The following is a 19,698-nucleotide window of genomic DNA, read 5'->3' as shown; positions in this document are numbered from 1 at the left end:
TACATTATATAAATATTTATCAAATTAGTTTAAATAAAACAAAAATCTTCATAGTCATAGTTAGAGATTAAAAAGGTATTGGAAGTTCTTAATTTCACGATTACAGTTTTTTTTAATTCTTGAAAGTATAATAAATTCTGATAATTTTAAATATTATAATGATATCACTTTTTAAGAGTGACATATTTTTTTTTCTAAATATTAGTGATGTTATATATTTAATAATGTATATAGAAAAATGGTCTCTCAAACTTTGGACTAATCCCTAATCATAATATTTAACTTTACCGAAAATCATTATGTGGAATAGGTTTTTTTTACGTCTTTTTATTTTTATCAATTATATATATATAATATTGAAATATTAAGGATATTTTTAATTTTTATCAAATATTTTATTCAACTGTAATTTTGATCCATGATTACTTAATTTGATCAAAATACAAATTGATTGGAGAATTCTGCTCATAAAATTAACCATTTGAATCATTCTTAAATCTTACACCATTTTAGATAAGTTAATTCATATTCATTCCAAATATTAATTTTCAAACAAATTAAACTAGCTTTTGAAGGATCTAAACAATCAAAACACAAATAACTAAATAGTAAACACACTATGAAATAACTTAAAATCGAATAAAATAAGCATACATTTATTAACATGTTATAAGCTTAAGTTAAGCTTCGATCTATTTATTTACAATTATAAAAATTATTTAAATCTACTACCACAAACTGAATATAATCTCTTCAAAACTTATTCATATTAATTATGAAGATTATTAAATTTTATATAAACAAAAAGATGGATCAAAATACCGAGTCGAATAAGACGACTACTAGTGAAGACAAATATCAGTTCCTAGACAAGTTGAGAGTGCTTGTTATCGATGACAATATCGTCTGCCTCAAGATTATTTCCAGCTCTCTCGAGAAATGCAATTACAAGGGTAAGTAATACATTTTTCTTTATAAAGTGTTATTTTTAAGCAATTATAGTCCTATTTTAAAAAAAAGATAAAAATTTGAGTTTTTGTTTTTGTTTTTGACAAGCCTGAAATTTTGGCGGCAAAACATTGTCATCAAATTTGCACAATAATTTTTTTTTTTGAATTCAATCACGTTTTTTTACTTTGGCGATATTGAAATATGTGTTGTAAATGTGACGGTTATAATAACAAATTAGAATTTACATTTTTCTGGATTGAACAAAATAAATGTATCAAAAAGGTTATTCGAAAAGTTTTCAAACGAGTTAATTAACTGTTCAAATGATGTAATTACTTTTGTATTCTTTGACGTGCAGTAAAAGCAACAACAAGGCCAACCGAAGCTCTGAAAATATTGAGAAAGAAAGAAGAAATCTTCGACATTGTGATAACCGATGTAAAAATGAATGAAATGGATGGTTTTCAACTGTTGGAAATTATAGGCCTTGAAATGGATATTCCTGTCATAAGTAAGCTAAGCTCTCAAATAATCTTTTTTTTCTTCTTTTTAAATATGAATTTATTTTTCTTTTTTTATACAATGCAGTGATATCTGCCTCGGACGACATAGAATTGGTGATGAAAGGAGTGAGACATGGAGCTCGAGATTATTTGGTGAAACCAGTTCGAATGGAAGAACTAAAAAACATTTGGCAGCATGTTGTGAGGAAAAATATGTTTGATCCTAATCTTCCGAAGTTGACAGTACCAAAAACTGAAGATACGATAAAAACAATACCCGTTGTTCAATCTGTAGTTGACGAAGAATTGTGTCCTTCCAAGAAACCGAGAGTTAATTGGTCGAAAGTGTTACATCATAAATTCATTGATGCTATTGAGATACTTGGTCCAGGTAAGAAAAATTATTCATTAAATTCTCACTGTAATCTTAGAAATGTTGCAATATGTTCAATGATTATTTTTTATTTATAATGTTTGACAGATGCATTTCCCAAAAAGATACTCGAGTTCATGAATGAACCACATTTGAGTCGCGAAAACGTTGCTAGTCATCTACAGGTAAATTGTTCAATATAAACTCTTTCTCATTAATGTCTTTAGCTTTTGTTTGATAATTGATTTATTTAAATAATCTAAGAGTTATTTGAAAATAATATTTTTTTTGTATGTCAAATTAATCTTCATTACCGTCGTCAATATTTATGCATGAATATAATAACATCATTAGAATTTTTCTTTCTAATTGAAATCATACATCTATAATTGGTTAATTTAGTTATCTTATATTCTCAAAAAATATTGTTTCATTGATGATCAGAAATACAGAAAAGGGCTGAAGAAAGGAAAAAAAAGATTAACATCTGAAACAAATATAGTTGCTCAAGATCCAATATCGACTAGACAAGACATTAACAACGCTGTCAAGATCAACAGTGTACCATTCAACTCAAACAACAACTCAAACAACAATCAATGTTTGATCCAACAAAACCAACACCTTCCATCCACATATGGAAACTACTTCCATCAATCTACACCAAATCCTTCTCCTTATTATAGATCATTCGCTTTCAACACGCCAAACACTATTCCAAACCATTCTTTACTTCCGAGCATAGACTCTAGATATGCATCATTTGGTAGCGTTATTAATTCAACCGTCAATAACTATGTTGGAATTCATCAACCATATAATCTATCATGTCCCAATTCATATGATGTTCCTAATCTCCAAGTTACTATTAGTCATCCACCTCCAATCGCTATCCACAACAATTCCGTTATAATGGCATCGAGCTCGGAAAATATGACAGGCATTGAGGCTCCACGACTCGATGATCATTCCTTACTTATGGGAGAAGGTTCGGTTGGTAATACTTTCGTTGAAAATGATTGGATCCAAAATGGTAATTTGTTGTATAACCAACAACAACATATTGATAGAAAAATCGAAATCGATGCTTCTATCGACGATGACATCAATTTAATTTTGACAGAGGTAATTAATTAGTCAATTCATATAACTAATGCTTATACAAAAAATGTCACAAATTTGAGTTTTTTCCATTTGTTTTTTTTTTTCAGTTCAATAATTCCGCTCCAATTCTGTGAGGAAGAAGAAGATGAAAATGTCACTACTTGTGATCTTGAATCGATTTTTGGTAAAAAGTTATTGGTTGTTTATCGAACTATGAATGCATTTATAACTATTAGTTTTGTAAGAATTTTGAATATTTCTTTTGAAACATACTATTAGATTAATTTTTAGATTTTTATGTTTTTAACAGATTTCAACTTTTTAGTTTGAAGTGATAATTGTAAAATATAATGATGAAATTAATTTGAGTGCATTATATGAGTTTTTAGAATATTTTTAGTTTAAAAATGACTTTTTATTTTAAAAGTGCTTGGAGTTCCTTTCATCTAACATCTTATATACAATGTATTATTTCATTTTCTTCTTCCAAATTTCACTAAATGACAATACCTTTCCCAACCCGATATCTAAATATAACAAGAACGCATTTAATATAGCAATAACATTTATATCATATCCATCTATAAGGGCATTAACGCGTAAAATTCATGAGTATTCAACAATTAATTTTCATTTTCATTGACAATTTTAATAATGAAATCACAAACAAAGCAGTTTGCCTTGCCCTTAACTTATTATTTTCCTACCATATTGTTAGCAATAAAGGTTATCGCCTGCCTCAACACTAAACTGGTTACAATAATCGAGATAATAGCCAACCCTAGCATTAACCGTCGCTGCATTTCCACCATCACACTCGAGATCACCATCGATGGCCCTAATGGTGGCTCCAAATCCTTGGCCAGACATGATGAGAGTATGCATTATGTCCATCCAATACCAAAGGGCAGTCTTGAAGGATACTGTAACATCAGATGCAACTAAACCGGGGTTGGCTAGACCATCGAAACCGACACTGTTTCCTGCTGGACCATAGTTGAAATTCCAAGTTAGTTGTATTGGTCCTCTCCCGTAGTACCCTAGTCCCGGGACACATGGGTAATCGGTGTTGCTTTCGTCACAATAGTCCTCTGAAATGCCCTCTATTTCCTCAATGTAGCAAAAATCTGTCATATGTCATATTAATATAGCATTCCCAATAAATTCTTCATACAATTCAAATAAATTATGTTAAATAATGAAGAGAGAAATAAAGTTTACGTCCGGTTTCATGGGTAACGTGAGCAAAGAACGCAGCAATCTCACGTAAAGAGTCGTCGACAGAACCGTCTGTCCCAAACTTTGGGTACGATCCAAGAGCATTAAGAAAAGCTGACCTAGTATAAAAGCTCTTTCCGGGGCAGGTAGCATCAGCCTGCCCTATTATCCCGTTAAAAAACGATTCTGTTACAATATCAGAAATCGACACCTCCTCAATGGGTTGTTGTGGAACCAAACAAGGTCCTTGTTGGCAACCCGACCCGCAGAAATCTTCTCCTGTCCCACAAAACCCCCAACGCCCGCAGCATTCGTCGGCCACACAGGTACTGCAGTTCTGAGCCATGATCATGGCTGGTTGCAGAGCTCCGGCCAAAACTCCGGTGACTAATAAGACCAAACAATACTTCTGTAATCTCATGGTTGCAGTTTTACAACAAAGGAAGGTGCTGTTGTTATTACTATATATACTTGGGGGAAAATAATAATTAATGTAAGTTTGATAATTGATACACATCTCCTAATATACATAAAAAGGGGGAAGTTGTGAAATGCAAATCATATGTATATGGTGAAGTTAGACAATGCAAATCATGTGTTCTTTCTAACCATAATATTAATAATAAACATGTAATAACGATGTCATGATTCGTTTAGATACGATCCCTACTTCAGAAAGAAAATAATAATAATGTCACATTCAGGACAAAACTCGACAACAAACTTAGTTTTTGTCTTGGATTAGGGTTTTTCAGTTGATGTTTTCGTTTTTGTAACCAGATGCCTTTCCGCTTCGACCAACTAATAACGGTTGTGGTGGCAAACTGCTTTTACGATAATCAAGTCCTTGATAAGATCGCCCAGCCAGGAATTCTGCTCCGGACTTTACTATTGTTGACCGAGAATCTTTATCGCGCACTTGAAGAGCATTTTCACTTGCTTTTACCAAACTTAAAGGCCCACCTTCATTTTCTTTCGTCACATCTGCTTTATCACCCCAGAAAAAAACAAATATTAACAGACTTCATCACCCCAGAAAAGAAAAAATGCAAACATATTTTTCAACTGTTATCTAATTCGACCAATTCAACATTTAATACAATAATAAAAATTTACATAACCTGATCGATACGATCTGGCACCCGCCATCTATTTTCATTGTTCAACTAGCCCTCAGTTGAAAAAACTTTTTTATTTATGAATCTTTCTCATTAAGAACTTGTTTGATGAAAAATTGGATTATTTGGGTTAAATGACTAAAATATCTTTTGTATTTAATCTTTTAAAATGTTAAAAAAATAAAGGGTATTTCGATGTAGATTGAAGATGGGATAATGGGTAATCCAAATAACACGTCATCAATCAATCAAGGCCTAAGTTTACTTTCTAAATGTTTTTGTATCTGCATCCAAATACATAAACATGGAGGGAAAAAAAGGTTCCAAATGGGGGACCTAACTCTTTGATAACATGACCGTATTGAGCTAGCCATATGACCGTTCATCAAACAAGGCCTAAGTTTACTTTCTAAATGTTTATGTATCTGCATCCAGATACAGAAACATGAAAAAAGTAATTCCAAATGGGAGGCCCAACTCTTTGATAAATTGACATAATCGTATTGAGCTAGCAATTATACATGCTTAACCAAATGAAGCATCATCTATATAACAATTGTTAAAATAAGGAGAAAAGAATAATAGAAAAGCACCTTGTTGTAGATCAACATCTTCTACATATCCTCCTTGAAGGAACGAGAATCGAGCTTCCTCTATCTGGTCTTCTTGTACTTCGACTGGACATGAAGTTATTAGATTTTGAAACTCCATCATATAAGCTCCCGTCCATTGTTTTCCCCTGTGAAACACAAGTCAACCAACTATTAATTATATACTTCTTCAAAGCCTCTTTGTTTCTTAAATAGTATAATTCATGAAAATATGCATTAAAATATTAAGCTTGTTTGCTCTCGCATGTGGTTGTACCTGTTGAAAGCTATCATAGCCTCGAAAGGAGTAATAACTGGAGCTAAGAATTCCTTGCTGTCCAAGAGAGCAGTTTGTGCACAGGAAACATATACAAAAACATCGCACTATCCAGGTTTTAAATAATTGTTAGTAAACAAACTGATACTGTAGTTTGATCTTGGTCAAACATGGAGAAACTTAGAAAGGTTGAATCATTTACCTCGGGAAAGTTGGCAAGCTTTGCTGGGTTTGGTCGTCCCATTGCAAGAGTGTAGACCTTCTTTCCAGCTGCACTTATCAGTTCTTTCATTTGATTGATCATATGAAGATAACCGGCTGCATAACGAGTCGAAAATCAATAAATATTGAAATACAAGATAAATTGTTCAGCTGAAACAGGACATCTGAAAATGGAAATAATGTGATATATTTGGAGAAAAATAACTTGTTTGATGAAAAATGGATTATTTGGGTTAAATGTGAATACCATTATTATTTAAAACGTTATAAGAAAAATAAAGTAAGGATAATTAATTTGGTTGATTATTTGAATGATATAATTGATGATGAGATTCAGGGTTATTTGGAGCAAATTCAAATAACCCTTCATCAAACAAGGCCTAAGAGACAAACCAAACCCTTGCCATTCGTTTCATGGCCAAGCAATTATACAACCCCCATCATGCTTCATTCATATTACATTCATGGATATGATATGAGACTTGAGAGGTAGGGTTAGGGCAATTACAGAGGGAAGAACTAAAGAAAGGGGTTAAGGCGTCTAACGGTTACAAGTAAAGACGGTTATGAAGAATGGCTGTTAGTAGTAGAATAGTATGAATAAAAGAGTAGTGGTTATGTTTTAGTTAAGCTGAAAATTAGTTGTATATTCTGTTATCTCTTCTTAGAGTTTCTATCTCTCTGATCTCAAGATTGTATCTCATCCTAGCAGTTAGGGTTTTTTCTCTTCTCATCCAATCTCAAATCTAAGAAATCAGTATATTTCTCATCTAATTCTAAATCACTATGCTTCAGGATATTGTTTAAATAAAAACATTTAATAGGATTATGAAAATAAGAATCGTAATACAATGAACAATACCATATGGAAACACTTTTGGTTTTTATCTGAATATGAATCCAGATACGTTTGGAAGATAAACTTAGTCATAGACAAATTCAAAAATTTATTGGTTGTTCCTCATCTGGATCCGGACAGAAGCATAAATTATAAGTGTTTCCAAATGTGTAAAATGAAGGATCTTAAAAGCCAAACATACCTACACCAAGAGTGCCTACTAAAATTCCAACAATATTAGCATCCTTGGCTTTCTCCACTAAATAATATCTGCAAATACAATATCCTTTGAGAAAACACCCCAGCAGATCGACAAAAGAAAAAAACTAATGATAACAAAACAAGCACATATAAGTAAGTATGACCTGCGTTTAAGGATCCTTTTTAGTTGAGATACATCGCTTACACAAAAATCTTCTACAGCATCATATCTGACTGGTAATACAACAACAAAGTTAAAAAAAAAATTGAGTTAATAAAAGAGAACCGTTAAACTTAATAGAATTGATCAAAAAAAATGATTTAATAGAATTTCAATCATATGAGAAGCTAAAATATGTAAAGGAATGCATGTTTCTTACTTATTTCACATTCATTAAATGTGAGCACAGCATTTGAAAAAGAAGAGTTATCAGCACCAATCCAATAAAGAAAACAATCTTCTATTTTGAGTTCTTTAGGCAAACTCCATGTCAAGCCTCCAATACTATATTTAGAAGTAACTGCTTCTTTAGCATCTCCAGTATCGGTTGAACAGACAACCCGCTCCAGTTTCCCATTGGAAGTTGTATTTGATGGCTCGATAATGGTAGAAACTACATCAGCATAATAAAATACGGATCTAGACTCTGAGTCATGCAACCTTGAAGCTACATCTGTCAATGCTTTTCTTATATCCTGTATTGCATGAGCATATTCAAGTCCAAAGAGAACCTGCACTTTACAAAGTTAGAGATACAGGATGATAGAAATGAAATATCATACTTGGAAACCATATCACATGACAATAATTGAATAAAGCACCAATTGAATGCAGAAGTTTGTAACCCATTGAAAATTCTGAAAATGAAGTAAATAACAGCTAGGGAGTCAGCTTCATCAATTGAATGCAGAAGTAAATAAATTTGTTTGATGTAAAAGTAGTTTATTTGGATAAAATGACCAAAATATCCATAGTAGTTAATATTTTAAAATATTATAAGAAAGTAGGGGTATTTTGATATGTTGGTTGATGATTTGAATACTGGAATTAGTGACACTTGATGAGATGATGGATTTTGGAATATGTGGTTTATTTGGAAATAATCCAACCCACAACAAACAAGCTCTTGATCAACTTAGGCATAAAGACCAAAACCTTAAATTCTGCATTGGAATTTGTAAAAGCACAAATGAAACTGTATATAAAAATTCAATTAATGTGCATCAACTAGTCAACAAATCATATTAATCATTAGTATACACATACTTAATGCATCATACTATCCATCATCTAAAAATGACTTCTGGTAATTCCAACAATTTCACATTAGAAGATCAAACAAGGAAAAAATCCACGCTCACTATTCATATTTTACTGTCATGTATCTGTAGTTCTGTACTGAAAACACAATGAACAAAAAGAAACAAATACGCAAACAAAATCACCAGACCTTACCAAAATGGGTTTGGAAGTTGTAAGGGCATGATTAGATAACTTCTCCACACATCTAGTCACATTAATCTTAGCTTTTCCAAAAACAAAGAAAGCTGGAAGAGTTGATGTCCTGAAGTATCAGAAAACATTCAATTGGACTCTAAAGAGAAAACACTAGAAATAAAGCATGTCTTCTTGTAACTTCAAAACCTCATATAAGGTCTATTTACAAACTTACTTGCTGAGACATGTATGTCCATAATGAATAACACAATCTGCATTAGCATGAGCTGCTCCAACCTCATCAACACAACAACTCCCAAAAGTCGTATCAGCCATCACATATAACCTAGTGTCTGTATCCTGAAGTCTATCGTTTAAGGAACTAACAACTCTTATAGAATCCTTTATCAGATGATCTGGAAACTGAAACAACAAGAACAACAAGCAATCAAAAGTAGTCTTCGAGTTATTAGATAAATGAAAGTAGCAAACTCAAGTAATAAAACATAAATTGTAAAGTTTCCATCAGTCTAGAGTTTTTGCATTGATATTATGTTGAAATTGAACTGCAGGAATGAAAATAACCTGCAAAGCAACTCTAGAGTAGTTTCTGCTTCGGATGAAATCAGCGGTTTGAGATATTTCGTAATTGAAGTCAAATTCAGCGTCGAATTCCTTCATTGTTTCAGGATGAAATGGATACTGCTAGATATTGAGATGAAAGAGACCTTACTGCGTGCTTCGCCGTAGAAAAGATCTATCGCCGGCGCCGTAGAAAAGAGTTATCGCCGGCGGCGGAAAACAACGTCAAGAGATTATTAGAGAGAAAGAATTGGGGCGTGGTAATGCAACTATTAGGGGTTTACAGGAAATTTAAAATTATTTTCTTATTTATTTGAATCTAGGTTTTTTTTTTGTTTTTTTTTATCTGGTTTTTAATTTGAAATTTTTAGATATTTGGATTTTATTTGAATGAAGTAAATAAAATTTCTTTTTAATACTTTTCATATTTGAAAATATAGAATTCTTAAATAAAGTGATTAAATAACTAGGTTAAATTTTAATACAACTCTTAAAATCTTACTTAATTTACAATTCTAATCTTAAAATCTTACTTAATTTACAATTCTAATGATATAAATATTACTAGTTTATAAGTTATTTGGACTAATTTGTATGAATTTATATTTACATATTTAAACAAAAATATAACTAATTTGGTATGATTTATATTTTATTATTTTTTAAATTAATTTTATATTTAATTATATATAAGTAATATTTTTAAATAAATTTCTACAATTCTATCCCATTATAAATATTAAACAATTTTAATTTTTTTTAAGAAAAATCTTTTTACATTCTTTTAAGTAAATTTTAAATTTTAATTAATTAAGTTAAATTATCACAAGAAATTATTAAATCATATCTATTATAACTACTAATAAATAGGTGATTGGGTTTTCAAATATATGTTAATTTAAAAAATATATATATAAAAAAAAACTGGTAATAATTTTGAGGGGTATAATTTTTGTTTTTGATAAAAAAAATTTAAAATATATTAATATATAATAATAAAATAAAATATAATAATTTAAAATATAAAATATTTTAATTAATGAATTTAATGATATAAAGAATTAGAGAAGAGTAAAATGATATTTTTTAATTTTAGTTATATAAATTATTAAAACTGGAAAAACCATATAGTTTAAATATTTTTAGCAGTTAATTTTTTTTTTTAACTAATGAGTAATAAAAACATCATTCTTTTATATTTAATATTTATTTATTTAATATTTATTTAATTGGATGACTTTAAAATTAATTAGATTAGTATTAAAATATTTAATCATTATTTCTAAATAAAACATAATGGCTTAATATAAATTTATTTGAGAATAAAATGTCAATATTTTAACTTTTATAATTTTTTTTTATGTTTTTAATTATATATATAGTTGGAAATGAAACAATTAAAACAAAAAACTTTCCTGAGTAATTTAAATATAATTTTCTTATATTAATATAAAATTATTTTAACAAAACAATTCAAACCAAATTCTAATGTTAATTTAAATTACTAATTTATGAATAATCAACTAACCCTTTGTTGTAGGTCGAACTATGAGTATCAATTTTGTATAGCTACATTAGATAAAATGGTAAAAACCGAACTTCAAACCCCTATAGCATTATTTGGGGGACAAAAACCAGTTTCTAAATCTGCCCATAATTTGGGTTACAAAGCTAGGGAAAATCAAGAAAATTTCAAATAAACAATACACAATCTATAGTAAACTAACACCCATTAGAGGTCCTACTCCCTACTCTTTTCATCATCGACTCAACAAGCATTTGCCCCGATAAGGAATTAGTCCAAACGGGCAGCTAGAACAAGGGTTTTCCTGAACAATTCGGCCACATACAAATGACCTTTCGAATAAATTTTGGTATAGAAGGAAGGGATTAAAATGTCGAACCATAAAGTGAACAATAATGAAAAACAACTCAGAAGAGAAGATAGCTATGATAGCAACTTTTTCAAACATTTACAAATTCAGTGGGTGTATTAAGTAATCACTTGAAATTATCAAAAGACAAAAACCCTAGAAACTTGAATTGTCAAAACAAAAATAAACAGAATTATGATATGAGAAATCAAGGAGGTTTCTGCTGAGAAGAAGGTAATCACCAGTTCAACAAAATGTAAAATAGAAAATACAAATTATGTAAGAAGTCAAGGCTTGCTTGTTTACTTCTTATCTGGCTTCAGCAGCCTTTCTTTTATCCTTCCTCTCCCTTTTCTTCAAGGTAGTCATTCGGGCCTTGAGAATTGTGGCGTATGAAGCTTGGAACCGTTGATGATCCTTTGCCCCAACCTTTTTATTACACATGACAATACATCATTTCAGCATTTGAAATAAGAAATAAGAAATACATTAGATGGATGGAAACTAAAAAGATGGTCCAAAATGCACATAACAAACTTCTGTTGTACATGTCGAAAAGGAAAAGGCGCAAATTGTCACCAGGTACTAGCCAGCTGTAATGGATACAAAGGTGGATAATCTTGATGTAATGGGTCAGGCTTAGCCCATTAATAGTTAGTTAGTTTATTATAGCTTTACTACAAATAGAGGAATAGTTAGGATTTATGATATCAGATGTTTAATGTTGGGAGACAGACTGTTTATCATCTCTAGCTTAAGCTATTCAATTCTCATCTATATTATCCTGTTTCTTGTATAATTTCTCCATAAACCCTATATCTATTACACCAGCCTTTCCGAGCAAGAACTGAGCATGAAGATATATATATATATATATATATATATATATATATATATATATATATTTTAAATTTCCAAATCAAAGCTTAATAATGAAAAATAGAGACTACATAGTGGAGTCAATTACAAGGGTTGTAAAACAAAAGGAAATAAGCCAGATTGCAGCTCAACCTCTGGCATGGACTCATAGCTGAGCTCCTAAGCTTGTCTGTTTTGAGGGTTGTTTATTCCCTTTTGTCATCTTTCATTTGACTAACATATGTTATACTTTTTTGGGTTGCTTGTTTTTCCCCATGATCAGTGCAACTTTTAAAGGTCCTCTCTTTTAAGAAAAAAAAGTACTAGACAACCTTAATATGCAAAACATCCTTCCAAGTAAGTGCAAAATCAATAACCAGTCATGTCTAAGTCAGCTTTTGCGCACCTCGACTAATCCCTGGAGAAGGCTAATAACACATCCCACCAACTTCCCACTTTAAAATGGTGTTTTACAACAAGAATGAAAGTTTAGACCTTGAAGTAATAAGCCCCTTAGATCAAGCTTCTGCCACTGAGCTAATCAGTCATGAAATTTCTCAACTTCTATCGTGTCTATAATATCACACCTCTAACCATTTACTAAAAGTTAATGCCTATCAACGAGATTGCAAGCAAAACAAACACACAATTGCATAATATAGAACTCCAAAACTCAAATATAGAACAACATAGTTGGGATAATAAGAAATCAGTGGTTTACTATATAAATGCCAATAATTACCGAGGTAGAGATTGTCTTTTTTCCATCAGTTGCCCGGATGAGACATCTATACTCTATGACTTCCCCAGCCGTGGCCATCTTATTTCTCTTCACTTTTGACTTCATAGATGCTTCAATTGCACAAACAGAAAGTCAGTTGAATCCAATATAAGGATAACAATAATAAGATCAATAAACTTACAACGTTTGAGAGTAACCCAAACGGATCCTTGCTCTGTGTTTCGCTCAAACATACTGGTAAGCTCATTGAGAAATGGGTCTGATTGTAAAAGAACCTAAACAAGTTTTTGAGAAAGAGAAAGTTACGCATACCTTCTTTCAGCAATATATATATATACAAACTTCAATTTCTAGATTACTAAACCCTAAATTTAAATAGAGAATCAGTTCAAAGCCGATCAAAGATTCATTAATTCATAACTTTAATAAGAGATTAGAGAATGTCTTAATTAACATCAACAATCAAAAGAGGAAAGAGACTTACCATTGTTAAACAAGTAATCGGATCGCGAATCAAAAACCCTAACTTCAAGAGTTCGGCTATTCTTGGTCGAGAGATTCCACGTGTATGGGTTATAAAACAAAAGAAAAAAAAATCATTAATTCTATATAAATATATATATTTCATTAAAGATTTAAAAATATTATATCTCCTTATTTATTTGTGACTATAAAATATATATTCACTCTCTTATAAAAAAAAATATTATAATAAAAAAATGTTTATATTAAAAAATAATAATTCTCTTCTCATTTATTCTTAATATATATATATATATATTTATATATATATAACAATAAATAAAAAAATTAAAGTATTATCTCTTATAATTTATTTGTATAATATAAATATATATAAATATTTATCCTCTTCATAATAATATATCTATAAAATTCTTTATAATAAAAAAAATAATTTCTCACCTAATTTATTTTTTCAATTTAATATTTATATAATATAAAATATATATATATATATATATAATAAAAATATACATTTAAACAAATATTTTCTCCCCTAATTTATTTCACAAAATAAAATAAATAAATATATATATATATTCACTATTTTCATATTATTATATCTATAAAAAAATATTACAATAAAAATAAATATTTATATTCATAGTTATTTATCAATATAATATAATATAATATAATATATATTAATATAATTTTTTATAGATATTTAAACTCACAGATAATTTTTAGATATTTTAAACCAAAAAGAGCTATGTATAAAGTTTATTTATATTGATGTTATATTTAAATATTATGCCATTTAAAAAATAAATATATATGATATGTAAAATTAAAAATAAAAATATATATCTACAAGTTGTCAATTTGTGAGTTCCAATTGTTGACCTCTTTGATTAATATATATTTATATTTGAACAGTAATACAAATTAACTAACTACTTTGTAAATAGTATTTAAAAATATATATATTTATTAGAAATTTGAAAGATATTTTATTCCTTCATACTTAAAATGCTAATAAATTATTGAATTATTGGATTAATAGTATTAATAGAAATTTATATATGTGATTTTTTTTTTTTTTTAATTTAGACTTTTGAATTGAGTAAGACAATTAAGCATTAGATAATTTGATAATGATATTATCAGATTATTGGAAACTAGTCTTGAAAATAAAAAATCTCTAGATATTCGGATCCCAGACTTAGGCAAGGCTATGACAAGTTTTACATTATATTATTAGAAAGTTAACCATTTTTTTAAAAAATTAGTTTAAGTTGTAGTGTTCATTATTTATTTATTTTATGAAAAATTAATTTATAATCTTATTAAAATAATTTAATAATAATTGTGTTAAGCATTTTCAGAATAATTTTGTAGTTATCAAAAATTTATTTTCTAAAAAAACTCGAGATTCGAAAAATTTTAATATTAGTTTGCGTGTTAAAATTTTTGTAATAAAATATTATTTAAAAATATTTATACAAAATGTATTTTAATATTTAAAACTAATTATAATAATAATTAATTATTTTCATCAAGTTTAAATAATATTTTATACTTAAAATAATCCAATTATAATTGGATTAAAGTGAATCCTATTTTAAATTAATTACAAAGATTATTTATTTAATTGAAGGGTCACAAATGTATTTTTAATTTAAAATCAATTAAACATTTATATAAGTATATAAACTTAGTTTTATCCTAAATTCTTTTAGGGTTATTGTACATTGAAACTCGGGAAGGATGTTCGCGCTATATCATCCGTGCCTATTAAAGAATAATAACTACTTCATAAAATCTTGGTTATCTCTTTAAAAATTTAATTTTACTACGTTTTAGTTAACTAATTATTTTTTAAGTTCTAAAAATACATATGTTTTTCTTACCTTTAAAGTTATAAAAATAATAATTAAATGTTAGTACATATGTCGTGAAGAAATAATGAAAAAGGAAATTAAGTTTTAGATTATATTATATAAGTTAATATTTTTTTTAAAATTAGTTTCAGTCGTAGTGTTCAATGCTTCAATTTTATTTTTATGAAAAATTAATTTATAATATCATTAAAATAATTTAACAATAACTTTGTTAAGCATTTTCAGAATAAATTTGTAGTAAGGAAACTCCTTTTTCGAAAAAATTCGAGGTTTAAGAAATTTTAAAATCGGCCTGCGTGTTAAAAATCTTTTAATAAAATATTATTTTAAAATATTTATACAAAAATGTATTTTGTTTTTTAAAATTAATTATAATAAAAATTAATTCTTTATAATTAATTTTAAATAATTTTTAGACTTAAAATAAACAAATTATAATTTGATTAGAGAGAATCATATTTTAAATTAATTAAAAATAATTAATTAAAAAGATAATTTATTTCAATGCAGAACCTTCGATGTAGTTTCAATTTAAAATTAATAAATCATTTATATATGTATATAAACGTAGTTTTATCATAAATTCTTTTAAGGTTCGATGTTTGGTAACGCTCGGGGAAGGCCGTTTGTATTATGTCATCCGTGGTTGTTAAAGAACGATATCTACTTTATAAAATTTTGGTTATCTCTTTGAAAATTTGATTATATTACGTATTAGTTAATCAATTATTTTTCAAGATTTAGACATGCATATGTTTTTCTATTATTTAAAATTATAAAAACAATGCTGATACTTTGATTGATGTCAATAATTATTGAAGAAAACACTTGAAAATCTCAACTTAAGGCATTAAAATTTAAAAATAAATTCAAAAGAGCTAAAGTCTATTTCTATTCTTCACAAATCCTTCGAACTCTTGAAACAATTTCAAGGGTGGAAGTGTTTGTCGGATTTAAAGTTTTGAACCAATAAAAAATGAATGACATAAAGTAAAGAACACAGGGAGTTGTTTATGGATGTTCGGAGCAAACCCTCTTACGTCACATCTTCTTCCACAACCAGAAGGATTTCACTAAACTCTTTGAATCAAATACAGTTTACTGAACTAGCTAACACTATGTTGAACAAAATAACATCTATTCAACTTACAATATTATGAACAATATTCTCATAGCTAGACAGTGTTTTGATTCTTTCTCTCTTGAACTTAGAAGATGATAGAAATCAGTAAGGCAAGAGTAAGCTTGTAAGATTGATAATCTATAGACCGAGAGATTCATCCGTTGTCCTTGAGCATCTATTTGTAGTTAAGGGACACCAACGATCGAATCTTCTTCATGGACATGTGGCAAGCGTCCATTGGGAGGCTGCCCATAGGACAAGAGTACAACAGACTCTAAGCAAATGGATCGTGGTCGTACCGAACTGGTAGTGCGTCGAATATCCTCTCTGATATTGTCTTGTACTGGATAAACTGTTGGAAAGACATTTGCATACGTGGCGTTCGTTCATTGGATGCAATTAGCTGGCTTGTCAGACTGCACAGAAGTGAGTGGAGCAGAGTAGTAGACAACTAATTGATCGTGGGTAGATGAATGCTAACTTCAAACGGCTGCTGAAGCGAGGCATTAGATGTGCTCCATTAGACTGCCTAGCCTAAGGGAGTTAGACGTCAACGTCTAATAGCGTGTTCCATTAAACCGACAAGTCTAATGGAGTTAGACCTCAACGTCTAACTACGTATCTGTTATACTACAATGTCTAACTACGTACCACTTTAGACTTGTCTAAAGGAGTTAGATACCAACGTCTAACTACGTTACCCATTAGACTACCACGTGTAATGGAGTTAGACCTCAACATCTAACTACGTATCTGTTAGACTGCAACGTCTAACTACGTACCACTTCAGACCTGTCTAAAGGAGTTAGACGCCAATGTCTAACTACGTTACCCATTAGACTATCACGTCTAATGGAGTTAGACCTCAACGTCTAACTACATATCTGTTAGACTACAATGTCTAACTACGTACCACTTCAAACTTGTTTGAAGGAGTTAGACGCCAACGTCTAACTACACTACCCATTAGACTACCACGTCTAATGGAGTTAGACCTCAACGTCTAACTACGTATCTGTTAGACTGCAACGTCTAACTACGTACCACTTCAGACTTTTCTGAAGGAGTTAGACGCCAACGTCTAACTACGTTACCCATTAGACTACCACGTCTAATGGAGTTAGACCTTAATGTCTAATTACATATCTGTTAGACTGCAATATCTAACTACGTTACACGTCTAATTAGCCTACTTATACCACATCTAAGTTAGTCAAGTCTGATGCACCTGCGCATAAACAATTAGACAACTTAACTTTATTCATATTTAAACATCATCAAAATTCAGTTGTTTAATATTTAGTAATTTCCGTTTATTAACTTTTTACTTAGTTTTTCTCAACAATTTCTTCTATGTTAATTAACTCTTTACTTAATTTCCCCCAACAAGTTTAGGGCTTATATTTAATAAAAACAATTAGAAATTAAAACCACAAACAAATAGACCATTAGGCATGTCCGGATCGCGAATCGGGTCAGACTCACGTGTTTGGGTGGGATTTGGTCTAGGGTCAATGTGTCTAAGCGCATGGTTAACGAGGAGGTTGAACATCGATCGTACACGTTGATCCTCAATCGAAAATCATGTCTAATTGGTTTTCTCGGTCGAAAACTAGGCCAAGCTGAAATTCTTGGTCGGATGCTAGGTATCCTCGGTTAGATGTAGGGGACGTCTTGGTTTTCTCGGTTGAAAACTAGACCTAGAAAAAATCTTCAGTCGGATGTCAAGAACACCAACGGTAGAATTTGAGATTTTGATTGGAGCTTTCATTATTTGCTCTGAAGGTAGGAAAACTCCCATCAAATTTCCTAATTCTACATCATCCCGATGTATAATTGACCAGGAAAACGTTCAATTTGATCATGTAACCCAAAAAAATCCATTTCGGTTCTGTTCCGGAAAAAGCTCGAGGCTCGAGATTTTCAACCTCGGTTTGTATGTCAGGAATTTTCTTTTAAAATAAAACATTATTTTAAATATGTCGCTGATTTCTGACAGCTTTTTGAAACTAATTAAAAATAATTAATTTCGGGGATTAAATTTTAAATAATTCAGGATTTTACGATAATCAAATCACGGTTTGATTATTCTTAGAAAATCCTTGATTTAAATTAATTAAGCATAATTAATTTAAAAAATTATTTATTTTGAAACAGAGTCGCTAATTGATTATTGAAAATTAGTAAAAGTTGGCATACATATACAAATGTATTTACCAGAGTTTTCTTTTAGTTTGTAGTTTGGTGATACTCGGGAAATGACTTTCGCGCTTCATCCTCCATACCCATTTTAAAAACGGCCTCTACTTATAAAGTTGACTTTTAGAAAATCGGTTGTATAATGTTTGAGTTTTAACCGTTTATTCTTCCGGTCCTAATCATGTTTGTAGGTTTTAGCTTTATTTAAATTATTCAAACAACAATATTTAAAATGCTGGTACATATTGCGGATGATAACTAAGGTGGAAATACATGAAGTGTATTAGTCATTTTTTAAAGGCATTATGATTTAGAAATAAACACCATACGAGCCTTTGTCGAAATATTTTTTTGAAAATATCCCAAAAATATTTAAAATACATTTTCTAATTTTTAGAAACTGATTTTGAGTCCCCAAATTATAAAATAATTTTGGATTTTGAAAAGTAAAACCAAACAGGCCTTAGGACCGGAGTCCTAAGGCTTGAGTCCGATTTTATCGGTAGGGGTCTAAAGACCCTTGGTTTGGGCTTGAGAGCTCTTAGTCCAAGTGCTAGAGTTCCTCGGTCATGATGCTAAGGATCTCGGTCCTTGACTTGGATTACCGGTCTTAGGTATAAAAACCTATTGGTCATGGGCTAACCTGATGTTAGGTTTCTCGGTCGAGTTGTATAAACCTTTTAGTTCAGAGCTAACTCTAGGCTAAGTTCCTCGGTCTTGGGCTTAGAAGCTCTCGGTCCTAAGCTTGGGATTCTCGGTCCCAAGATTATAGCACTCTAGGGTTAAGGATTCTCGGTCCAAGGTTAGAACTCTCGGTCATAATGTTAGGATTCTTGGTCCTAGGTCGGACCTCTCAGTCCTAAGTGAAAATCATCGGTCAAATTTCTCGGTCATAATTCAAGAACATCGGTCGGACCTTTTAGTTCTAACTCAAGAACATTTGTTGGATCTCTCGGTCTTATGTTGATTTTCTCGGTCCTAGGCTAACAAGTGTCAGTTCTCAATAACACCAAAGTGCAGGTTTTTAAATTTGTTTTTTAGCCTTGATTCTTTGATCTAAGTGCTTGGGTAACTTCACAAAGATCCTAGGAACATGTTGATCATCATCTCAAAGTATTGAT

At 30.0% G+C, this 19,698-nt stretch overlaps 4 protein-coding genes across 5 annotated transcripts; 1 reads left to right on the top strand and 3 right to left on the bottom strand.

Annotated features, from left to right (window-relative positions):
* The first annotated feature begins 808 nt into the window (after positions 1–808).
* On the top strand, positions 809–3,065 carry LOC124934907 (two-component response regulator ARR10-like). Its single transcript, XM_047475399.1, has 6 exons — positions 809–953; positions 1,310–1,462; positions 1,540–1,845; positions 1,936–2,012; positions 2,272–2,952; positions 3,039–3,065. Exons 1-6 carry the CDS (start codon positions 809–811, stop codon positions 3,063–3,065), a joined length of 1,389 nt encoding a protein of 462 aa, XP_047331355.1.
* A 490-nt stretch (positions 3,066–3,555) lies between these two features.
* Positions 3,556–4,666, bottom strand: LOC124934284 (endochitinase EP3-like). The gene is made up of 2 exons (XM_047474787.1): positions 4,153–4,666; positions 3,556–4,058 (listed from the first exon to the last, which is right to left on the bottom strand). Exons 1-2 carry the CDS (start codon positions 4,664–4,666, stop codon positions 3,646–3,648), a joined length of 927 nt encoding a protein of 308 aa, XP_047330743.1. The 3' UTR covers positions 3,556–3,645.
* LOC124934282 (2-(3-amino-3-carboxypropyl)histidine synthase subunit 2) lies at positions 4,621–9,680 on the bottom strand. Of its 2 annotated transcripts, none has more exons than XM_047474785.1 (10): positions 9,419–9,680; positions 9,069–9,256; positions 8,852–8,960; positions 7,776–8,127; positions 7,560–7,629; positions 7,397–7,464; positions 6,337–6,452; positions 6,135–6,241; positions 5,861–6,006; positions 4,621–5,136 (listed from the first exon to the last, which is right to left on the bottom strand). In XM_047474785.1, exons 1-10 carry the CDS (start codon positions 9,512–9,514, stop codon positions 4,901–4,903), a joined length of 1,488 nt encoding a protein of 495 aa, XP_047330741.1. In that variant the 5' UTR covers positions 9,515–9,680; the 3' UTR covers positions 4,621–4,900. The 2 variants fall into 2 exon arrangements, with proteins under 2 accessions (XP_047330741.1, XP_047330742.1); XM_047474786.1 differs by having other exon boundaries at positions 4,621–5,133.
* Positions 9,681–11,336: 1,656 nt separating this feature from the next.
* Positions 11,337–13,448, bottom strand: LOC124934285 (signal recognition particle 14 kDa protein-like). The gene is made up of 4 exons (XM_047474788.1): positions 13,374–13,448; positions 13,071–13,164; positions 12,890–12,999; positions 11,337–11,718 (listed from the first exon to the last, which is right to left on the bottom strand). The coding sequence occupies exons 1-4, from the start codon at positions 13,374–13,376 to the stop codon at positions 11,599–11,601; spliced, it is 327 nt and encodes a 108-aa protein (XP_047330744.1). The 5' UTR covers positions 13,377–13,448; the 3' UTR covers positions 11,337–11,598.
* Positions 13,449–19,698: the final 6,250 nt, after the last annotated feature.

Source organism: Impatiens glandulifera, chromosome 4 (genome assembly GCF_907164915.1).
Source record: "Impatiens glandulifera chromosome 4, dImpGla2.1, whole genome shotgun sequence".
NCBI classification, from domain to species: domain Eukaryota; kingdom Viridiplantae; phylum Streptophyta; class Magnoliopsida; order Ericales; family Balsaminaceae; genus Impatiens; species Impatiens glandulifera.
Note: the sequence above shows the minus strand (reverse complement) of the source record. Positions and strands in the feature narration are given on the sequence as shown.

Bases quoted from the DNA above. Each gene is read 5' to 3' on its own strand.
- LOC124934282 (XM_047474785.1), bottom strand. From the start codon at position 9,514: ATGAAGGAATTCGACGCTGAATTTGACTTCAATTACGAAATATCTCAA. The intron at 9,257-9,418 runs GTTATTTTCATT...TTGTTGTTTCAG, and splicing joins ACTCTAGAGTTGCTTTGCAG to TTTCCAGATCATCTGATAAA. The intron at 7,630-7,775 runs GTAAGAAACATG...TTGTATTACCAG, and splicing joins ATTTAATGAATGTGAAATAA to TCAGATATGATGCTGTAGAA.
- LOC124934284 (XM_047474787.1), bottom strand. From the start codon at position 4,666: ATGTGTATCAATTATCAAACTTACATTAATTATTATTTTCCCCCAAGT. The intron at 4,059-4,152 runs GTAAACTTTATT...GACATATGACAG, and splicing joins CGTTACCCATGAAACCGGAC to ATTTTTGCTACATTGAGGAA.
- LOC124934285 (XM_047474788.1), bottom strand. The intron at 13,000-13,070 runs GTAAGTTTATTG...GTGCAATTGAAG, and splicing joins TTGGGTTACTCTCAAACGTT to CATCTATGAAGTCAAAAGTG. The intron at 11,719-12,889 runs GTAATTATTGGC...TGTAATAAAAAG, and splicing joins AAAAGACAATCTCTACCTCG to GTTGGGGCAAAGGATCATCA.
- LOC124934907 (XM_047475399.1), top strand. From the start codon at position 809: ATGGATCAAAATACCGAGTCGAATAAGACGACTACTAGTGAAGACAAA. The intron at 954-1,309 runs GTAAGTAATACA...TTTGACGTGCAG, and splicing joins CGAGAAATGCAATTACAAGG to TAAAAGCAACAACAAGGCCA. The intron at 2,953-3,038 runs GTAATTAATTAG...TTTTTTTTTCAG, and splicing joins TCAATTTAATTTTGACAGAG to TTCAATAATTCCGCTCCAAT.